The sequence below is a fragment of the Chelon labrosus genome, assembly GCF_963514085.1.
Source record: "Chelon labrosus genome assembly, chromosome: 16".
Lineage (NCBI taxonomy): Eukaryota > Metazoa > Chordata > Actinopteri > Mugiliformes > Mugilidae > Chelon > Chelon labrosus.
In genome coordinates, this window is record NC_140349.1 from 14,531,292 (window position 1) to 14,554,611 (window position 23,320).

Sequence of the window (23,320 nt, forward strand, 5' to 3'; positions counted from 1 at the left end):
ACCACCTTCCTAATATTGTGTAGGTCTCCCTTGTGCCTCCAAAACAGTTGTGACTCATCAGAGAATAGACACGGGCCTTCTGAGGGTGTCCTGTGGTGTCTGGCAACAGGATGTTGTTAGTGAGGACCTTTGGGTCCTGTGGGTTGAGGGGAGGGCCTCTGTGGATCAGGCTTGTTCCAGTGCATCCCACAGATACTTGATCAGTTTGGGATCTAATGAACTCGGCAGGTCGACACTTTGTGCCGTTTTTCATGTTTTTTTTTTTAGTTGTTCCTAAACCGTTTTTGTGTGTTGTGGCTGATGTATAACCAGGTTCGATTCTAAACTCTGAACACAACTGTCTTTTGAGTTAGTTTGTTGTCAACTTGTAAAGACTCCGTAAATATCCCCACTAAATATAGTTTTAATGATGGGATACCGTATAGCCCTACACCGAAACAAGATTAAAGTTTCAGTATAAAAAACTTGAAGCAAACATCTTCTCAGCGAGTCAGAATAAACTGCACATTTTCACAGACGGAAAAGGTTTTTATTTCAGAGAATCACAGTGGAATATAAATGTGAGGTATTTCAGGATTTAAACACATACTGTTCACTGAACAGCTAATCTACAACAGGGTGAGTAATCAGACAGTATAAAATACTGTAGATATTTCTTTTTTAATATTCCTACTCTTAACAAAACGATGTAAAGAGTAACTGTTCAAAAACATACAACCAAAGAAAGTATCAAAAGCAAATGTAAAACACTGATCATCGAGTCTTTCTGTACAGATTTTAGGCAGAAGCGCCTGTTCAATGTAAACAGCAAGTGATTGGTGACTAGCACGGTTTCATTTGTATCGTGTACAAAAATGTGGCAACAGTGGAAAAACACACACACATTTGTCACATATCAAGCCTCCTGTCTGCCATGACAAATGAATCTACACAGACACGTCTCCCCTCTAGAAAGGGGCAAAAACTGAAGACATACAAAAGTTTTAACATCAAGTAGTATGAACAGCAATTTGTTATATATGCATTTATCATATAAATGTATAATTGTAACTTTAGAAAAAAAAAAAAAATCCAAAAGATATTGGCATGTAAACCAGCATGTCATGCCACAAATATCACCACAGAAGTTGGGATTACTGTGACGTTTCAGCAATTTGATAAACACTGATTAATTCCTCAAAACATTCCACGAAGAGTAACTTCACCGTTTTGGGAGGCTACGATAGGCATGTGTTAAATTAGACAAAAGAAAACATTGCCCTCTGACACAGTAGAAGATGCAGTAGCTGGTCAGCTCACTGCTCCCCAGGTTTTACATTCAGGATTCCCAGAGCGCCATTCCAATCAGCCCAGAGACATATGTGTTGCTGGGCAAACTGTAACCCTTCCCATAGCAGTTCGGAAACTTAGTAACTGAAGTTTCCCGTTTGCCTCTGGTGTAAACAGGTTACAACTTGGGTCTACTCCCTTGTTTTTAAAAGAGCATCCACAAAGAGAATTTGGGAGCTAATCAAAGAGAGGAAAGAAAATCTTTCAAGCCCCCCTTCTTGCCGCCTTTGTTGTCCTCTCGCATTAGAATCTTGCTGAGACGCTGGACGACCCAGTTCTTAGGTTTAGAGGAAGAAGTTGAGCCTGACCCTGACCCTGTCGTGGTGGAAGAGGTGGATGACCTGGAGGAGGTAGAGAAAGAGAGATAGAAAGAGGGAGGAAGAGTTAAGATACAGTAACCTGAGATTATGTTGCTTAGCACGAATATGTGAGCCATCATCAAATGTTTCCTCTGGAACAGAACTAACACGTCCTGTTCGTTAGCTTCGTCTCCTGATGCTGAATAAATAGAAACCTAATCATTCATTACATGTCTGACACATCACCCTCTCGGATGTCTGGGACACCTATCAAGTTTAGTCAAGGAGGGTTGTATTTTAAATTTTAGCTCAGGAGATATTAATAGCAGCGAGTGTAAGTAGCTTACCTAGGTGTATGAACAGGTGTCTTGTCTTTGCCAGGAGTCTTAGGGGTCGACATGTGGGATCTGCTGGCGGACTGAGGGGTCTTGTGTTTGCCGCCACTCCCTGGTGCGCTGTGGGTCTTAGCGAAGGTAGCCATAAAATCCCTGTTCATCCCTTTGTGTCTGGAAGTCTTATTGCAAGTATGGCAGGTGGCCATCTGGGATAAGGAGAGGAAAGGAATATATTCATTAATATTGCATGGCCTGCATCTATATTCATCTCATACATAATGAGGTTTTGAGGTGAAGGCATTCGAGGTGTCCCCAAAGGAATACTTGGCAGAACATTCTGCAAGTTTTCTAAAAGGTCCTTGAAATTGCTATTGTATAAATCGAGTTTTATGCATCTACCAATACAAATCTAAGAGAGGACTGTGAAGCTTTTGTCACTGTAGTTGCTATTTTCCATCAAACTCAGTTTAGTAAGAGCTGTCTGCAGCAGCCGGCGGGGCTGTAATGAGCACCGCTCATACGCCCTCTGTGACACAGGCCAGCCAAAACCCTCGCAGATGTCAAACACATCTATTGCCATCTCACAGCTGAGGAATAGGTCACTGTGAAGCCCAGGAAGCAAATTCATGACAGGAGACTAAACAGCTGAAACCCTTCCCACTGGCCCTGCCAAACATAATTTTACTCATGAACATTTTGACAGAAATGAAAAGCACTGGATTAGGGAAAGCATGATGGAAAACATTGAGTTTTGCCTATGAGAGGCCAAGGTAGGGCTGTTGCTATGCAGTTCAGCTATTCAGAGTATGGATGCTATAACCATCTGCCAGCTTTCTTTCAGCTTAAAAAACAAACAAAACAAAAACTAGCTGAGTTTACTCCTTCCACTTCCTCACATCACAATATCAAGACAGTTCCTGACACAGATTACACATCACAAGCAAACACAAAACTGGACTCTATGTAAGGCAAAGCATGAAGACACTTGTGAGATTTACAAGACGCAACTGCCCGGTCATGAGATCCTCAACAATTGGCATCCTAGACATCTGACGACAACTCTCTAGCGTCCAGGAATATGGTGATGTAATTAGACCACAAGACATGCCACAGGATGCACATAGGCTGTTATCTTCAGAAATGAATCAGTGAGGTTTTAATTGCTTCTGCAAACACTTATGTAAACACTTATGTAGAAATGACTGAGTAGATAAAAATACAACAGTTATGTTACCCCACAATCCCTCTTCTGGATTTGCAAAATTAGACAGAAACGCCCATGGTTCACCGCTAAGACTGCACCGTCAGATCAAATAATGTTAACAATTCTGAAACAATCAGATCAGCACAGTGATAAGACGCAAGTAAATCAGATCAGCCCAGTGATAAGACACCAGTAAAACAGAAAGTAACCAGGATTGTTCTCTGCCGAACTAACAAGGTACCTAACAGCAGTACAGAAAAGCATTTCTTGAACAGAAGAACCAGTTAGACTTTTCTCAGTGGAAACAAAACTGTCTTCAGTGCAGAAAATGCAGCAGAGTGCAGTGCTATTTTGCGTTGCATAAAAATTCCTTCAGAAACTTAAATCCCATCAGTGACACAGAGCCATCCAGAGTTGCACAAGTTTAAAACTGGGTAGAACAGACCACCAGAGCGGAGGTCAGCAAGTCTGAGCAGAGCTGTTGACAGTCCTGAATGCTGATGAGATGGAAAACTCACCGACACGAACGTAGCCATTTCAGATTCCGACAGGTGTTTGTTGGTAAGTGTTGGAGAGTTGGGTTTCGATGAACCAGGACTACTGAGTTCCTCTTTCTGTCTAGCTGTGTGCGAAGTGTTTACTACACAGAGCCTGCATGTCCAGCTTTATAAAGACCAAGTGAGCAACTGACCCGCCCATTTTTGCATAGGGGCGTTGCTCAAGGGAGGACTGACCAATGCTCTGTCAAAAGGCAAGACCAAATATACACAGACATGTTTCCATGTAGAATATATCATAACATTATTTCTATATACAAAGACATGTGACAAATTCAGTTTGTAAATGAATAGGACTTAAAGAAGATGAATATTTCTGAAATTCAAACATCATACATATATACATACACATATACAAATGTATCTAAATCTACCACAGACATTATATTGTGTACATATATTATTATTCAACATGTCCTGTTCCTGTTATTACAATTTTATCGTATATGGCACAGTACTTTCAATATATATTGTTTTTATTAGGGATAATAACAACCTGCTGTGCTGTATCGCATCAACTTTACCCAACAGGGGATCACTAAAGGTGTTCGTATCGTATCGTATCGTATCGTATCGTATTGATACACAATGCTGTGGGAAAACAGTCATTATAAAGCACGGTTATTGTTGATATTTTAAACTTATATGTTATATTGTTACCGTTTAAATTTTCTTGTATCAGCTCAGAGTCCAAACATTTATACCATCTATGGATGTGGCTTGAATACAAAGTTTATCTGAGTTATTGTGATCATGAAGGGGTATTAAACAAATTTATGTCCATCACCTAAACAGGCTAATCTCCTGCAGATAAAGTTCCACTCGGAAAGAGAAACAATAAAAACCTCTTTATCAAACTCCTCATCTCTCCTGAGCTGAAAATAACCTGCACTCTTTTTAACTTAGCAAAGCAAAAAAAACTAATGTGATTACAACCCTTCCCTGAAAACAAGTCAAAGCAGAAATGCTGATGATGCAGATAATGCTGGAACAGTATTTTTAACATGATAAAGGTGAAATCGGCCGGGGACGACGAAGCTATTCAAACGTATTCAGGGACACAGTGTCTGTAGTGTCCTCAAGCAAAGAACTGCATTAATATTACAAAGACCTGGCAAAAGATTTTATGCTGGCACCAGTTTCAGGTTATAGAGAGGTATTTCAGAGAAATGGATAAAGAGAGTAGAGTGGCACTTCACTGGAGGATTGAAGCTCCTAGGTATAGTATGTTAAAGCCTAAGGCAAGATGATTAGTGAAGCATTCAGTCTTCACAACTAATAAATAAATAAATAAATAAATAAATAAATGAATGCAAGTCACGAACAACTTGGACTTCTAATTGGAAACTGATGCACACTGGAAATACTCTCCTTTCGGCTGCAACATAATGACTTACACAACACTGCTTGCATGGAGTTGCACCATCAAACAACAAGAAAATATTTCTGGAAAAAAAACCCAAAGCATTAAATGTGATGGCTTGTTTTCAGCAGGATGATTTCAATTCTGGATGACACTTAGTATAGATGCTGAGTGGAGATAAATACTATATAGCCTATAACATATTTAATCTGCTGTGCACATGATAACACAAACTGAGAGGGAGGAGACACAATGCTGCACAGAGTCAGTGATAAACATGCATCGTTCCATCACAACATATCTGAAAGTGTTGTGATGAGCCGTTGGTCTTATTAGATTTCACATTCTGTATTTGCTTTGTTATTATTTATAACCTTTCTACCACTACCTCCTGTTATCCTCCGCTACAACAACCTAATTTCCTGCTGTAGATCATTAAAGCTTCATCTAATCAAATATAAATAGGAAACTGGAGGGCACTAGTCAAACAAAAACCTATTTGTTCCTCCACTATTCATACTATAGCCTATATTGTAAGTGATAAGAGCTGTGGACATTTAGGTGACAGTCTAGATTTTAGCGGTGTGATCTCAGATGACTATCCAGTGATTGTTCAGGGGAAAAAGATACCTTAGGAAAACAAGAGCTTGTGGCTTATAATGGACACAGACAGCAGGGCTGGAGATGGATGTTTACAGCTAGAGGAGTGACCTCATGCTGTTTATCCTCTTGTCCTCTAGTTACCACTACTGGCCCTGCTATCATCAGCTGGCCAGAGCCGAAGCGCTGATATGACAGGCTCTAAGAAAAGAAACATTTATCTAGTGAAGGCGAGCGTGGAAAAACGTCACAGACAACGATCGGATGTGAAAGAGTCCACTCCAAAACAACGGCGAGGACAGGGCTGCCGCATCTTGCTGTGATAAGATATCACGATAACCTAAAATGCAATCCCACCCATCACGTGTACTCATTTAATTTACGCTAATCCTTTGCTATGTAGCGTATGAACTTGGAAGCCCGCACGTGAGTCTGTGCCACGGGGAGATTTGATTTCCTCATCTTGAGATCCTGGCACCGCACAAACCTACACTGAGGCCAGTCAAGCATATGGAAAAGGTGACATGTCGGGACATTAGGGTAAGGAGAGGATAAACAGGCGTCTATACACAGCCTGAGTTGGAGGAATATCTATTAAGGACAAATGTTTTTATTTTTTTTTGTTTTTGCAGAAAGCTGAATTTCTATTAGAACAATCTAGATACATCTGGATAATACTCAGCATCATCTATTATTGCTTCAAATTTTCCACCTATATAGAGCCCCCCTTGTTTTCTTTTTTTATACCACATGCGAGCTTCTATTTTTGTTTAACAGGAAACATGAGCCAACTCAGACAACCACAAAGACAGATACACTTAACCTTGATCCCATAGAAATAACTCAATGGCTGTTTAGCTCTGGCAAACGTGCACATTGTGGGATGTCACCAGCTGCTGGGGATCTTTTAAAATCAGGGAAACAACACATACATGCAATCATTAAATTCACTGATAATAGCTGTTATTAAACCATCCTTTATGCCACTATGAAGAAAGAATAAACTAATCTGAAGTGGTGCAATGTAACTGAGTGCATTTATACAAGTACTCTACTTAGGTACGGAAACAGTATATAATGGTAGAGTAGTTCAAATGAGCTCAACTGTAAACATTTGCACCAGTGAAATCCAAGAAACACATTAATGCAGCATCAATGTTAATTATAAAACATCAGATATGATAGTGAAACACTGACAGGGAACATTTTTATGCAAATTGAGCACTTTCATTTATGATACTTTAAGCAAAATTTGCTAATACTTATATATTTTTACCGTATACCTGATCCAGGACATTTACTTGTAGTGAAGTATTTTCACGGCATGCCTTTAATAATTTTACTTAAGCAAACAATATGCATGCTTCTTTCACTATTGCCCATCTGTGCATTCATGTGATATGAGGTTTATGTGTTCACTCTGCAGGCATGATGAGAATTAACCATCTAATAGAAATTGTGAAATTGTGCAGCAAGCTTTATTTCGTGCAGCTGAACTCATGCCCCATTGACCGTGAGTAACCCAGTATTGTGAGAATGAGAATTAGGATCAGAGAAAAAAAAGTGCATCTAAAATGACACACATGCACAGACACACAAACACGCACGGACCCACATAAATCAATCCTGCAGATGGGCCCATCCGTCTATAAATATCCCCTGCTCCATAAATACCTCCCTTCCTATCTTTCCCTCGGCTGCCAGAGGTCAGCTTGGGTTGATTAATTTGACCTCTGCAGTGTGATACCACCCAAGAGGGGGAACATGAGTAGAGGAACAGAGTGAGTGACAGAATTAGGTGCCCGTTAGGCTACTGGAGTAGAAAATTGCTCTTGCAAAAGCGCTAAATGTTGAGTGTGTGACAAACTTTCTAAATTGTTTTTGTTTGTGTGAATCCAAAAGCGTGAACATCAGCCTGCGCTGCGTGTGAGAGTCATTTGAGAACACATCGATACAGCACAAAAAGGCTGAAAGCAGAAGAGCAGTTGCGGGATCAATACGAGGCAGGCAGTGTAAACTTTCCTCTAACCGTGGCCTTGCGCTGTGATTGGTTGTGGGCAGCCACTCGGTTCCACTGTCTGGAGGCCAGCAGCCCGGTAAACACATAGAGACACCGGATCTGAATGCAGAGCACCCAGCCATTATAAAAAAAAGAAAAAAAAAGATATATATCAGTTTCTCCCTTTCAGTCTCTACTAGTGCTGGTAAAGGTCACATTTTGCCTTACATCACACCAGCAGGTCTACCTCAAAAGCAGCCATAGCTAAGGCAATAGAAGAGATATGAAAACCAAACGCTTTGAAATTTGAAGCTGGAGTTTTACTTTAATGAATGTAAACATTATATAAAAATTGTAGGCCAACCCTGCTATAGGATGCTCCGTCAACTTTCATGTTAAACACTTGAGCCTTTGAGGGTGAACGTGATAAAAATAAAAGCAGATGCACGCTGGTCAGCTGTAAGCCTGATGTTAGGATACTAGTATAATATGATATTAAATTACAGTCATTTAAAATGTTATGGCTAATGATTTATTCATTTAGAGATAACTATATATTTTTTTCCCATCACAACCAACAACAAGTTAAAGCATAGTTACAATTTCATGCAACAGCATTTGACTAAAGACTAACTTAGGTTGACTAAAGTCCTTCTTCTTTCATATACACCAATCAGCCACAATATTAAAACCACTGACAGGAGAAGTGAATAACATTGACCATCTTATAACAATTCAATGTTCTGCTGGGAAACTTTTGGACCTGGCATTCATGTGGATGTTACTTAGACATGTACCACCCACCTAGACCAGACCAGGCACCCCCACCCCATAGCAATGACACTCCTTGATGGCAGCAGCCATCCCCAGCTGGATGCAGCCTGACACAGGCACACACACAAAAATGGTTTAGGAAAAACTTATAAAACACGAAAAACAGCACATGGTGTTGACCTGGCCTCCAAATTCTCTAGATCCCAAACTGATCAAGCATCTGTGGGATGCACTGGAACAAGCTTGATCCACAGAGGACCCTCCCCTCAACTCATAGGACCCAAAGGCCCTCACTAACTACATCCTGTTGACAGACACCACAGGATACGCTCAGAAGGCCCAAGTCCATTCTCTGATGAGTCAGAACTGTTTTGGAAGCACAAGGGAGACTTACACAATACCTACACAACCTGATTGATGCATACAATGAAATAATGATATGTGAAAACAAATGATTCTCAAAATCACCCAGATATTATCTATGGAAGTAAACCGGTCAAAGCATGCCATCTTGGTTTGGTTTAAGAAAGCAGTAAAAAGGTGATAATGCTTTTATATTCTGGAGTACTTTGCATTTTGAACATTTCAAACCACAAGATGTTTCTGTTGTCTTAAATTCAAAAAACATCCCCCCTCTATTTTCAGCATGATCAGAAAGACCAAGGGAACCTCTTCTGGTACGAAACATAAATGTTTGTTAGGGTTAAATGTCTCCACTTGAGTTGAAACACCTGAACAGCACTGTTGTGTCTCAGAGAGCAGCTGCTCTAAGTGCTGGTGGGGTTTAGGGGCTGAGGAATAAAATAAAAAGCTAAGCTTAGTGATAGATCCAAATTTAGATCTCTTCTTTGATATTTATAAGAGATGACATATGGCACATGTGTGGATTAATAACAGACATGCAGTGAATGCCATTAATGTGTGCACGTGGTGACAGAATCAGTTTCAGTAGTGATATACTGTAAATCATTGTGAATGAGGATCCATGAGCTTTACAGCGGCAGCCTTCCAACCTTGACACACATGACATCTTAAAGTGAAGCCTGCAAAAGGAATTACCAAGGTCCAGAGTAGACTTTTAATAGCAGTGTTAAGACATAATGAATTTAGACAGAGAGGGTAATTGAGAGATGACACGCTGTCATGGTGTGGCATTAAGAGGCTCCACTGTGGTTATTGTTGTTTGCTCATGTGTATAAGCCTTTCAAGGTTCCCTGAGGAAGTCACTTCAGCTGGAACTGATTTGCCACGACCATGGCTCGTACTGCACATGTGCATTTTAACATGCTTGAAATGTTTTGCTTAAATCCCTGCATGTGACGCTAGAATTTGAGAGTATTTCCACTTCCTGCTGTCTCGTCTGTTTGTATCTAAAGAGCCACATTTCCCAACACGTCCGCCTTCCTGTCATCCTGTCACTTGCCACTCCACCTCAAAGTGTCATAACACCCAGTGGGGCTTTTCCTTTTCCGTGGGAGAAAACAAGCAAAGCACGAGCCAGACATCGCTCCCTCCTGTTTCCTGTCATCCCTGAAAGAGGCACATTCTCCAGCGAAGATAAATGTGAAAGAGGGATGTGGTGAAGGGCTGGCCCAGAGTGGAAGGAGACGAGGATAAAGATGAGGATAATGTGTGGGGGTAAGGGGCAGTCAGGTAGATGATGAGTTGAGGTGAAAACCAAAGAGAATGGGAAAGAGACGAAAGTGGAGAGATGACGGAAAAACAGAAGAGCAGGATGAGAGGTGGTCAGTGAGGTCAAAAACAAGTGGTGACATAAATTACAGAGAGAGGGATTGGACTCATGTCAGAAAAATGGCTCTTATGGGGAAAAAAGGGATTGTTAAACCACTTGCGGTCTGTCACTAAGTTTTTCCTGCCCAGTTCATGCCCTTCTGTCCTTTTATCCTGAAAACAAGAGCTGTTTTCAGGATTTGCATAAATCAACCACGAAAAAACATGAATGTATACAGTCAGGGGAAGAAACTGAACAGACTACCTTTTCCTGGCAAAAAACTAAAACAAAAAACTGCTGGGAAGTATAAATCTGTACTCCAGACGGGTAGAGCAGGGGAATGAAGAAGGAGGAGGAGGAGGAAACGCTATTATTCACTCCATTTAGGGTCTATGTCTCCCCTCTGGGACTGCAAACGGATTTCCATATCCACTGCTAGATAACCTGCCTAGCATGCATAAACACACCTGATTTATAATAGCCATAAGACACAACTTCACAGAGCTCAGGAATGACTATCATGAACTGGCATTCGCCCCAAGGGCAGCACATACACAGCGATGAGCAATATGGTGTGAAATGAAGGGGATTTACACCCTTGGGTATAAATACTACAAACAGCTCATGCGTGACTGTGTCTGCCGGCCAAATATTTCTGTCTGATGTTTTTATGCTTACAATTTAATTAGTTCAAAATATAAATGTACTGTAAATACACTACATTATAATGAATCATAAATCATAGTAATGTGTAGTAGGTATGTAATACTCACTATTCAGAGGTATGCACATTATTTAGAGGACAAAATATTTAAATTAAAATAAAAGTTTTTATGAATGCATTTGTACTGCAGCAACTACTTGCTAAAACTAAACCAGATATTAGATTGAAACAACAGTTGAAATATTATTATCTCCAGCAACTGTTTTGACACTTGCAAGAACATTGATAACACAAGAAAACATGTGTATCTTCATCTGCAAATACTCAAATCTTAGTTTAAATAAAGGGTTGTCTCAGGATGTACTCTAACACTCACAAATGTGACTATAAATTTATACAACAGTGTGTTCGGGTACCAGATAAAGCCTCTGCTTCTTCCTGCAAGTGGCACGTGGCTGACAGTAAGAGGAGCTGAGTACTGTGTGTTTAGCCGTAACACTCACCTCTGGCACACTGAAATAAAACAATAAAATGACGAAACAATAACAGAAATCAAATTAAGGCTTTGTGGTCACTGTGGCACTTTATCTCGTTCCAGCATCCAAGATCTGCGGACACTGCTTTTAATGCATTTGAAAAATCAGGAGCAGAATAATCCTAACTATGTCTCCGAGCTTCTATCTTCAAAGGGAACATGAGTCGATGCCAATCTTTTTATTCAGGCTTTCATACTGAGCCCCCTTGGGGGCCGGCTGTGCTTGTTTATCAGCATGGAGCCGAGGAGGCAAAGAAAGGAAAACATTCCACATTACTCCCCTTTTCTTCACCACCTCACTAATCTGCATTTTAAGGGTATCAACTCGCCATCACCCGTCTCCTGAGCACAGGTGAATGCCAGCTTGCAAACGTGACCTGCCCGACTTGCCTGCCTCTTGCGCCTCTAGTACACGATAGGCCCGTGACCATGAAAACAGAGTACAAAAATACCCTGGAGGACATGCTGTGGGAGTATTGGTTTACTAGGAAGTCACGTGATGAATAAACATCATCATTCTACCATCGTGACGACTGTTGACAAATGAGGAAGAAAAGAGGTGCACAGTCACCGCAAAGTGCAAGTGAGGCCTTCATGGTCCAACACACAGCAGAGTTATGTTTGACTACGAGTGATAGTCAAACAGTTTTTCTTGTTGTCTTTTGAGTTACGAGCAGAGAAAGTAAACCTGGAAATGTTTTAACAACGTGTGTTTGTTTGCTACTATGGTAACGGGGGTGAAGCTCCGGTCCATATCTCCAACCATGAAGTGCTTCAGATCTAACAATTAACAACATCACAGGCTGCCAAAGAAGAGTTTGCTTGGTTGGCCATGGGAGGTCAGGATGGGAGGCCGCCAAAACCCAAACATGGCCAAGAGATGAAACACTGCCAGGAGCGTAACACCAACCAGGACAACTTCATCAACAGTGGGAACACACCTTCATTAAAGATCAGAAGACTGTGGATTGCTTGAGATGAAGCAGAAGATGCGGCTTTCCACTGAAGCGCTGTGAGGCAGTCAATTTATCAGAATCTTTTAAGAATCTGGATCTGACCTTCACAGCAGTCTATAAAAGTAGAACAGGCATGCACAGCCATTACTGCAGACAAAATTATCACACAAGATCAAAACATTTTCTTTTGCAGTCTATCATTTGACTTCTGCTGTTCACCTCTCTTATCTATCTGCCCCTCTCCCCCTTGCTTTTACCACAGTTTCTGTTTCACGCTGTGTTAATCGCGTTGCTACCTTTTTAACTTCTGCTTCCTCTCTCCATCTCTGTCTGCAACTTTGGCCTCAGAGTCAACAGATATATAGCGGAGAGTGGGTTCAGAGTACCTTGTGTGGTGAACACCTGCATACTAAATGAGCCCAAAACCATTTTAACGAGGCAGCAGTATTTCCACTAAAGCTGCTCTTCATTAGGTAGATGTCAACTCACCACAGGGGCTCTTCAGTGGTTCTCTTCTACCACGGCTCTCTGATGCACGGGGAAACGACCCAATCATTACATGCTCCATCACCGCTTTACTAGAGTGCTGGATGCTGGCCAAATAGACTTTCCATTTTGGCCCTAGTTGGTGCCATCCATTAACAGGACAGACAAAGGGAGCAGTATAACAATTTAGGAAGCTGCAGGACAGAACAGGGGGAGCGTTTGCAAAGCACGGTCAGGCAACATTAGTTCTCTTACAGTTAGGCCTGATGGGACCACTGTGAAGGTGGTAGAGATGAGTGGAGCACCATAATGACACCAGACACTTTCTGTGGAATGAATACTAATGAGTTCATCAGTCTAAATAGAAACAATGGCAGGGGACAATACATAAGGAGACAATGGAGTGCTTGTTGAAGTTATAGGAGGTACTACTTCTAAATACCCATGTCTTTGCTTCCCATAAAATCCTATAACACCAACCTTAGTATAGCTGAGGACAAATTTTGGTAAATGTATTCATGTCTTACACTGGACTGTACTAGCTTGGAAGCCAGCACAACTTCCTCTTCCCGCAATATTTTTGCAGCGGAAAGTTGATTTGGGGTCGCTCCTTTAGGAACTGATTATGCCCCGGCAAAGTTCGTTTGGGTCTGGCTTTATTTGGAGATGGGGTAACAGTGAGATAATGATATGCGCTATCTGACCACTGAAGATTATGTATAAAGATATGGCTCTGATTGGTTGTAGGACTATCCAATTGTGTGCAGAGATTGTGAGATATTTCTGTATATCGGCTGAAACGACTCGTAATGAAATCCAAATGCGTTACCAGAATCATATTCTGATAAGAACAGTGCGTGTGGATATGCCAAGCAAACCCTGTACTGCACTGTAATCTGAACTGTCACGTTTCATCTCCCTCCCCTTTTTACCTTTATTCTTTTAAATTGCTTTGTGTCTTTTTATAACGCCTAGTGTTTCATTGATTTCTGCTCCTCAAGCATGTTATTGTTTTATGTAAAGCACTTTGTGTTGCCGTCTTATTGGTCAAAGATGCTTGCTTTGCCTTGTACCTCTGATGCTGTCCTGAAGTATGCTGCAGTGCAGTACAATACAAGTGTGTTGTGTTGGATTGTTTATGTCTTCTCACCAGTACTGAAGAGGACTTTTGGAAGCGGTGCAAGAGATTCCTCTGCGCCAGGCTGAGCCGTTTGCCTCTGGCCTTCCTGAGCAGGACACTCTGCACCCGCGCTGACGGACACTTCTTGGGCCACAGCCGTATATGGTGATTGTCAGGCTGCAGCCACTGGCAACAGTACATACATACCGAGGTGCTCTGCAACCGACTGGGGTTTTTTGTCTTCACTGGAATACAAAAGAGAAATAGACATCTATCAGCAGACATTCTGGTGTCATGCATGCATGCGTGTTTGAAGAATAGTGAGTGTTTGAAGAATAGTGAGTGCAGATAGTTATAGTTAGCATAATAAGCAAAGGAGGAAGAATATAAATATGTATATACATATATATATGAGAAGAATATATATGTTTAACAAGTGTGGCTGAAAGGTTGGTGTTGGGATCAACATTTAACAGCAGCAGAGTTATTTTCTGCAGCTTCTCATACTTCTATATCCACAGGGGAAAAAAACAACTACATTTAAGATAGAATTTGTGAGTCCATGAAAGATTTTGCAGCATTCTATTAATTCTCTTAATACCTCAAAATTATTGGCCAAATTATGAGTTTCTGAAGGAAAGCAATTAAGTTCTTCAAACAAACACAATGTTACTCTCTTAAGCCCAAATTATGTTTCCGCGTTGACACAGCGCGAGGGGGCGTACGGACCTATTACGTCCTTGCGGACCCCCGTGCGTCCTACGCAAGGGCCAGACGTGCACCTCCCAAAAATCCTCGACGCGCGTCGAGGCGACACAACAGCATCGCAGCAGCAACGCAGCGGCATTGGCTGTGATTGGTCCGCTAACTACATCCGCTGGAGATCGCTTTTCCGGTTTCCACTCATAAACATCATTGTCTCCTTTGTCGTGCCCTAATTTGCAATAGAAGTATTTCTTCCTCTGCTTGAATAATTTGGAGCTCCAACGCCAGTCTCTCTGTCTCGGTGTCCATCGTACACTGTGACTACGACAAAAGCCGGAAGGTAAATAACTATACGAGGCGAGATACGTCACAAGAGTCTCGGTCGGTCGGTCACAAAAAATCATAGCGCCCTCTACCGGTGTGGCATGCATTTCGACACGTAAACTTGATTATGCTTCCGCTTAGTGATCACGCAATGGTCACGCAATGGCCACGCAGTTGCTTGGACGCAGTCGTGAGACCGTGATGGTTCTGCGTGGGGTTTACGTGTCGAAATGCATGCCACACCGGTAGAGGGCGCTATGATTTTTTGTGACCGACCGACCGAGACTCTTGTGACGTATCTCGCCTCGTATAGTTATTTACCTTCCGGCTTTTGTCGTAGTCACAGTGTACGATGGACACCGAGACAGAGAGACTGGCGTTGGAGCTCCAAATTATTCAAGCAGAGGAAGAAATACTTCTATTGCAAATTAGGGCACGACAAAGGAGACAATGATGTTTATGAGTGGAAACCGGAAAAGCGGTCTCCAGCGGATGTAGTTAGCGGACCAATCACAGCCAATGCCGCTGCGTTGCTGCTGCGTTGCTGTTGCGTTGCCTCGACGCGCGTCGAGGATTTTTGGGAGGTGCACGTCTGGCCCTTGCGTAGGACGCACGGGGGTCCGCAAGGACGTAATAGGTCCGTACGCCCCCTCGCGCTGTGTCAACGCGGAAGCATAATTTGGGCTTTAGGAAACAGTCCTTGCTCTATTTGAGGAGAGAAGCCTGAACTGCCTTCCTAAATGGCATCACTACCTATTGATGTGGTTTGGGCTGGGGTGGGTCTGACAGTTTGTGTGTGTGTGCATGTGCAATCCCACCAGGCAGTCCTCTACAGACAGCTGTCTGACCCTGAGTGTTTGGCTGAGGGTTTAGTGAATTTGATCAACCTTGACAAGCCAGTGACAAGGTCCTGCACACTAATGCATTCTGCTCTGTGACAAGTACATTCTAGGGGATCAGTGATGAAAACATGCAAAAATGAAATTAGGACAAGAATTTTAAATGAAAAGGGAGGCCGTTCAAGGATGTGCAGTTCTCTTGACTTACCGTTAGCCTTCAGAGGAGCGTGCCTAGGGAAGAAAGAAGGACCAGAAAAAAGATCAGACAATGAGCAGACACCACCAGTACAACAGACTGTAAAATTGATTTGTAACTGGGTTTAATGTGAAATGAAATAAATCATTGCTAAGCGACATATTTTCTTCTTGGCTTTCGTTTTTGGTTCTGTCAAATTCAACATGCATATCATATATTTCAGTCTACTCCTATCAGTCTGCACTACAACAACAACAACTCTTTTCACTTTGGGCCAGTGCAATCAAAATGAGGTAAAGGAAATAAGGTAAGAAGGAAATTATATCTGGACAAATTTTCCTTCCTTGTATTGCCTTCATTCATGCAAAGAAATCCTTTACAGGATGGCAACAGGGTCATCTCTTCCCATTATGTTTACTGGAAAACATGCAACCGGAAAGGCAGAGAGGTCTCTCCCTAGCAATATAAGACTACTGTCCAAACCATTTCAACCACCCACCCACGCACGCACGCACGCCTCCATTTTTGGAACGCTCACAATGAGATACTTGTGCAAACATTTTAACTAAGCCGCAGCCTAAGCCCCGCTAAAATTAGCTCTGGGCTCTTCAGCACGTGTGACGGGGCCAGACGGAAATCGGGCTGGATTTTTGCGGAGGAGACGGAGGAGGGGTGAGGTTGACTTTAATCTGGAGCTGACCCACGGCTGGCTTCTGTTGTGGCGTCTGGCGGCAGCGGTTTGTTGACACTCTCCACTTGCATTTTCTACCGCGCCATATGTGAGATGGTGCATTATACTGCTGCATGATACGGGATGCAGCTGGATGGATAGCAGGGTGGACAGAGATTTGTAGCGTATCTCATCAGTCGTCCCAGAGTCTGAGTCACTGTCCCCTGATCCTCCCTCAATTTAATAATCAGTGACTGGATTAAACTGTCAAGATTATATAGAAGCCCTGTTAGAAAATACAGGAAATTAAGCTATAGAAGACCGGTGTGTTGGACTGTCACTCCACAGAGGACTGATAATGACTCATGGGCCTTGAAAACTTCCAGAAACACACAGTTAGCTTTTCAGAAAGCCATCTAAATATCCTTCACTAATATATAAATCTTCAGAACTTTAAAAGGCTTTAAATAAGTTTTCCAAGGTAGCGGCTACAATAAAGAAAACCGCTGACTATAATGTACGTGCGCAACATGTTCGGCTTTTCTTTGTTGAAACTTGAAGAGAAATTTAACGGCAAGTCTCCTTTTAAAAATACACTCCAGACATTTTAGTGCTACAACACTGCCTCTTACTCAAGTGGATATCTAGTCAAGTCATGTTTATTCTAAAGTTCAGGAATGAATTGCTTTCTAGCGAAATGAAAACTGTTTATCCGCTTCAACTAGACTGGACTCTACTCCTTTTTTTGCAGCTGTATAAATATTGCAATGCTTTCCTCTGAGGGACACAGACACAGTCTCCATTGCGTTACCTTATTTGACATCAGATTTACAGACATTTTATGAAATGAAACTCTTCAAGATTGCCACAATGTTTGCTATAACTGTATTTACCAAAAAAAAGAAACGAGTATCTAACAAAAAAAAAAAGGCTTAATGAGCGTAAATTCTTGGGGAATTTTGCTTTCCCCACAATCTCCCTTCCCAGCTCCCAGATGAGTCAGCTCTCAGAAACCGTACACCACAAAGACCTCTTCCACTACGCAAATCTTATTAACATACTTGTCATGCATCTCCATATAAGTGCACACTTGGTTGTGGTGATGAACACTGAAGATATGGGCTCTACAAAATGAACTGCTGACAGCTGGGAGATAGTATCAACAGAGCCCTGGAAGATGCATGAGGCTGGAGGGTTGGGTGTGGGGGATTATGGGCTGGCAACAATATAATAATACAATTAGAGAAAGAAGTGCTGTCTGAGGCAACGCACGCAAAATGAAAAGCATTTTATTGCTACCATCAGGAAAAACAGCAAGACTGCCGGCAAATCCTGAAAACCTTTAATGATGCTCGTAACTCATTTAGCGGCCTGGCACAGACAGTGTGGTGGCCGGTGTCAATCACTGAACACCCAAGATAACTTTATCTCTCTATTGCACAGATTGTCAGGGTCCCATGCATCATCTGACATAGAAAGAGGCCAGCAGGTGCCTCCCAGTCTGGGGTTCATTTGTAGGCGTGAAGATGCCAGCTGGCTCCCGCTGAGAGGGAGAGTAAGACGAGAGATACAGTTCGACGGGAAATGAAAGCGAGCAGTGGATGGAGTGAGGAAAGAAGTCTGAAAAGGTGGCGGCAGACAAATGGAAAAACACCAATTTAGACTAAAATTAAAGTTCAGTCTGATCGTTTTTGAAAAAGATGGAAAGGAACAACTGAACCGAAACACCTTAACACAGAGCAGAAATAATTACTTGATTTAATAACTAGTCAACCGAGAAAAATAAATACCAGAAATATTTATAAAGAAAAAAAAAACGAAACAATCAACTGGTTCCATCTTTTCAGATATGAAGATCTGACCTCTCTCTTTGACATCCACCTATCAGCTGCAACATAGATAGAGACACTGATAGGACAGGACAGTACCAGTGACCATCTCATTATGATGCAATCGTCTGATGAGAAACTTTAGGTTCGGGCATTCATGTGGATGTTGAGGTATGAACACATCAAACTGGCATCAAAGGTTCATCACCTCACGTCTCCTGTGTCTGGATGAAAGTTGACTAAAGACTATGGTCAATGGTGAGCTGTCACATATGTTCTGTGCCTGCGTGAAAGGAAGCAACAGTTCCGCTAAACGGAAAGAGCTACTATTAGCTGGGAGGCAAAAAGCCACAAACCGTCGCGGCAAAAATGCCCAAGGAACACAACCCAGAGTTTAAAATGTTGATCCTGGCTTCAAAGTCGTCCCCAGACCCCAATTAGATCAAGTATCCACGGTATGAGCTGGAACAAGCCCAATCAACAGAAGCACCACCCTGCAACCCAAAGGGCAGAAAGCATCAGCTGCCAAGATCCCGGAACAGAGCTGCTGTGGCGACACAACAGGGAATTGCAATATTAAGGAGGTTGTGGCTGATTGGTTGTACGATAGTGAAGCTTATCTTATTAAACAGGCGATTCGATAACGTCATCTTGGCTTCTGGGAAATGACACCCTTGTTTCCGATATTACATTCACAAGATTAAGAAAATAATTAGATGATTAGTTGCCAATAAAACCAATTATCCCATGCAATCCTCCAGTGATTTTATTATAAGATTTCACCCGACATAGCCCTCCTCCGATTAGTCAGAGTTCCAGTATTATAGGCAAGTATTGAATTATCACCATTTTAACAATACTAGGATAAAAACTTCAGAGGCACTTGAGGCTATTTAAGGAACGTAGTCATCATGACATTGTTTGTCTAGCCGACAATGTGTGAGAACACTCAGTCAACTATCATTATGAACTTACTGGAAAAGCGCCTCAGTGGTCTGGTTATGTGAACCACAATAAAGTGACGTCAGCTCATGTGCAAGGGAAAAAAGCACATCCTGTGGGCATTTGACGAACACACGTGCACTCACTGAAATGTTAAATAATTTCATAAATGCCGCCACCATTTCAAGTCAACACTGATAAATCACAGTGACACATCAGCTTGACAGAAGACAGTAGCGTGCGTGAGTAAGGTCATGGCACCTACGAAACAAACACTCCATATGTGGAGAGAGCGGGCACAGTGGAAACCGCCACAAGAACAGAGACACTCGGGACTACAAACGTCATTATGACACTGAACACACATTCCTTCCTCATGTGTTGGACGACATGGGTCTGAATTGTTGAATTGTTGACAGTAGTTTTCTTCCTTGTATTACCAGTCTGTCTTAAGATCACATGATTCGCTCACCACGGCTAGTGTGTATTTTCGCTGCGGCCGATAGTTGTGTCTTCGCTGTCTAAAACTTTGGCATAAAACCAGTTATGTCTTGTAGCCAGCAGTCCAAGCAGGTCCAAGATTAGGACAGCTGGTCTTGTTTAAATGTGGTCAAAACGATGTCCAATACCGCAGCTCCATCATAACCAGAGATTCTGTGGAACAGATCAATGTATTCGAGCAGCGGTGGGCTCACACACACACGCACACCGACCATAAAATGACCCTCGTTGCCGGTTTCACTATTAAACCTCTGTTGTTGTTTCCATTCATGGTTTTGCCCACAAATTTCCTGGCTCAGGTGAAAGAGAAAACAAACCACAGGACGCAATGTTGGAACTCAACTCAAACACTAACATCCACATGTACGTGCACACTTTCAAGTGCATTATCGCCTATTTAAATAATAATAAAGATTATTACAGCATATACTCCATACCCGTATATGTTTGCACAGCCTACGTGCATACAATCTTTCTTGCATACGCACAAAATTACTTTCAGCTTTTACCACTATACGCCAATCACTACGGTATACCCCATTAGAAGCTGGTATTTTGAAAAAAGCAGCCAAACTGAAGCAAATTGCAAACTATCATTTTAATTAAACAGTGGCACTATTTACCATTGCTTTTTATCCTAAAAATTTTTTATTGCTTTTTTTTTTTTTTTTTTTTAAAGGATTGTCAAAGGGAAGCTGTTCAGAGACAGTTGCTATCTTGGGCAAAACATTTATAGGTCTGTTTAACAAGCCACTGTGTGGAAGAGACACACGAAAGGAGGCGATGCTGACAGGCTGCCTGGCTGCCTGGCTCTCCTAACCACTGATTAGAGGGAATGTCTACGCCTGCATCACTTTGTTTGCTTCATGTTGCTCTCATTGTTATGCTTGTTAGGAAGGTGCCTCAACCTCACAAGTGGAATCTACTTCCCTCTGCAAGTACAGTACATAAGGCTGAATGGTAGTAAAGTTTAACTTCACTCACCACTTATAATAACACTTATAAGAACTCCCCCTTGCCTCAGAGACATGCTCACAACACTTGCACATGAGCAGCCACGAGACTCATAAATGGCCATGCCCAGTTCTAATAAGTCATCTGTGTAAATAGGGATATCAGCAGGCTACTGCACTCTGCAGGAACAACACAGACATTTATGCTTCACAATTACAGATTAGTGGCCCTGCTAAAGATTAAAGATGATTTATTGAGGCGAAAACCCAACGATGAACCAACGTGTCAATGTACATGGGTGATGTGCTGATCCTTAAGGTGGCTGTAACACAGCAACATGAAGACATGAGTACTTATCAGTGCTTATTTAGAAAAAAATCAACAGATATGTGCAGGCAGACATTCAATAAACAGTAAATGTTTTTGCCATCAGTCTCAAAAAGACTGACATGACAACCACTGATAGAGGAAGCAATCAGATCTTTAACTTGAAGTAAACAGCGATCAGCCACAACATTAAAACCACTGAGAGGAGAAGTGAATAACGTTGGCCATCTTGTGACAATGCAATGTTCTACTCTTCTTCCCTACATCCCAAATTGATCAAGTATCTGTGGGACGGACTGGAACAAGCCTGATCCACAGAGCCCCCTCCCCTCAACCCACAGGACCCCACTAACAACATCCTGTTGCCAGACACCATAGGACACCCTCAAAAGAATGTCCTCTCTGATGAGTCATAACTGTTTTGTAGGCACAAGGGAGACCTACACAATGTTAGGCAGGTGGTCATAATGTTATGCCTGATTAGTGTATTATTATTAGTCATGCTCTGATGTAACAGCAAGATGTTACCGTTGTATTTGGTTGAGGTGGAGCTCGTGTCATACTATTCTGTATTAAGCATTATATTCTCCATTAATTTATTGATTAACTGGTTTGTGAAAATTCAGAAATGGGCGAGAAATCACATCACAGGTGTTCTAAATAATCGTTAATTGTTGTAGCTGTAATTGTATAATAGCCGTCGGATAATTACATTTATAACAAAATAAAGGTGTTCATATGTTTTGTGCAAAAAATCTTACTTTGTAGAGTAAGTAACGCTTAAGTAAAGTGAAATACTTTCCTCTGAGGTGCAATACTAAATTACATTTCACCACTGGACGGTACTTTTAATAGGGAGCACAGGAGTAAATATTAGTTATGTGGGTATATCTCCGGTATGGTCATGTGATATGAATACAGATTTTTTTTCATTTCTGCAATCAATTTTGCGTCTAATTGTATCTGAAACAATAATACATTCTCAGAAAATACTGACTGGGCCCGTTTTAATCTGTATTTATTTAATGTTTTAATAATATGCATTTAACTTGAACCAGTTTAAGAGCCTAGACGTCCCTCAGGATGAGGTGAGCCCACCGTCTCATGGGCGAACACCTCCACCTAGCGGCTACCTGCTACCATTACAACAATAAAGAGCAAAAAGTAAGGACTGGTGAGTAAAGCTCCGACAGGGAAATTCATGTTAGATGTTAAAGGAGGTTTCTTACAGGAGGAACCGCGACAGCTCCGGGCATGTATCCTTATACAGCAGAGAGGCGTCCAACAGAAAGCGGGCTGATTTTTCTTCTTTAGGCTCCATTTTCAAACTGTTTCCTGACGGTGCACGTGAAAAACTGAAGCTCTGCTGCAACTGAAGAAAAAAAAAAAAAACTCTCCTTCCGGAAACGTTTAGCTATTAAATTCACGAATTTGAGATCAAACGAGCTTCCTCACACACTGCTTTGGCTACAACTGCGCGACAAATGTGGGAAATGTATTCATTTTAATCAAGCGTACGTTGAGCCACCTGGGTTCCCAGAGAGAGATCCGCGTTGAGTCGCGAGATGCTGACGTTGTTGGCAGTGCATTGTGGGAAATCGAGTACGTTTGAAGCACACTGCGGAGCGACTTGTGTTTCAGTAGTTAGTAGCTGGTATTAACTCTAAATCTCTTACTTAAAGGGTAGTGATGTTTTAACGGAGTACTAATTTATTTGTATCGTTAAATAATACTAACAACAACAACGATAAGTATACTTTTACTTCGCACTGGATAATAATCTGATTTAAAATAAAAGGATTAGGACATTTAGTCTCAGGTATCAGGATTTAGGTTACTAAAAGCCCCATTTGGAGTCGTCTCTTGCTACGTACAGTCAAACTTAAATGCGCACAGACTACACACTGCGTTTCTCGGATATCCCAAAATGACATGTAATTACTTTAGCGCAAGTACACTCTTCCCTACTCTATTGAACAGATACCCTTTGATGTCATCATTCCTTGAATCTTATTGGACAATAAGAATTACCAATGTAAGACGACAGTGGGATATATTGACATCCTTATTGCTGTATCCT

General features: G+C 41.7%; 1 protein-coding gene across 1 annotated transcript; it reads right to left on the reverse strand.

Moving 5' to 3' along the window:
- Positions 1-384: 384 nt before the first annotated feature.
- On the reverse strand, positions 385-23,116 carry rmp24 (ribonuclease MRP subunit p24). Its single transcript, XM_084563177.1, has 5 exons — positions 22,470-23,116; positions 16,030-16,052; positions 13,984-14,198; positions 1,976-2,169; positions 385-1,670 (listed from the first exon to the last, which is right to left on the reverse strand). Exons 1-5 carry the CDS (start codon positions 22,559-22,561, stop codon positions 1,511-1,513), a joined length of 684 nt encoding a protein of 227 aa, XP_084419303.1. The 5' UTR covers positions 22,562-23,116; the 3' UTR covers positions 385-1,510.
- Between the last annotated feature and the right edge of the window lie 204 nt (positions 23,117-23,320).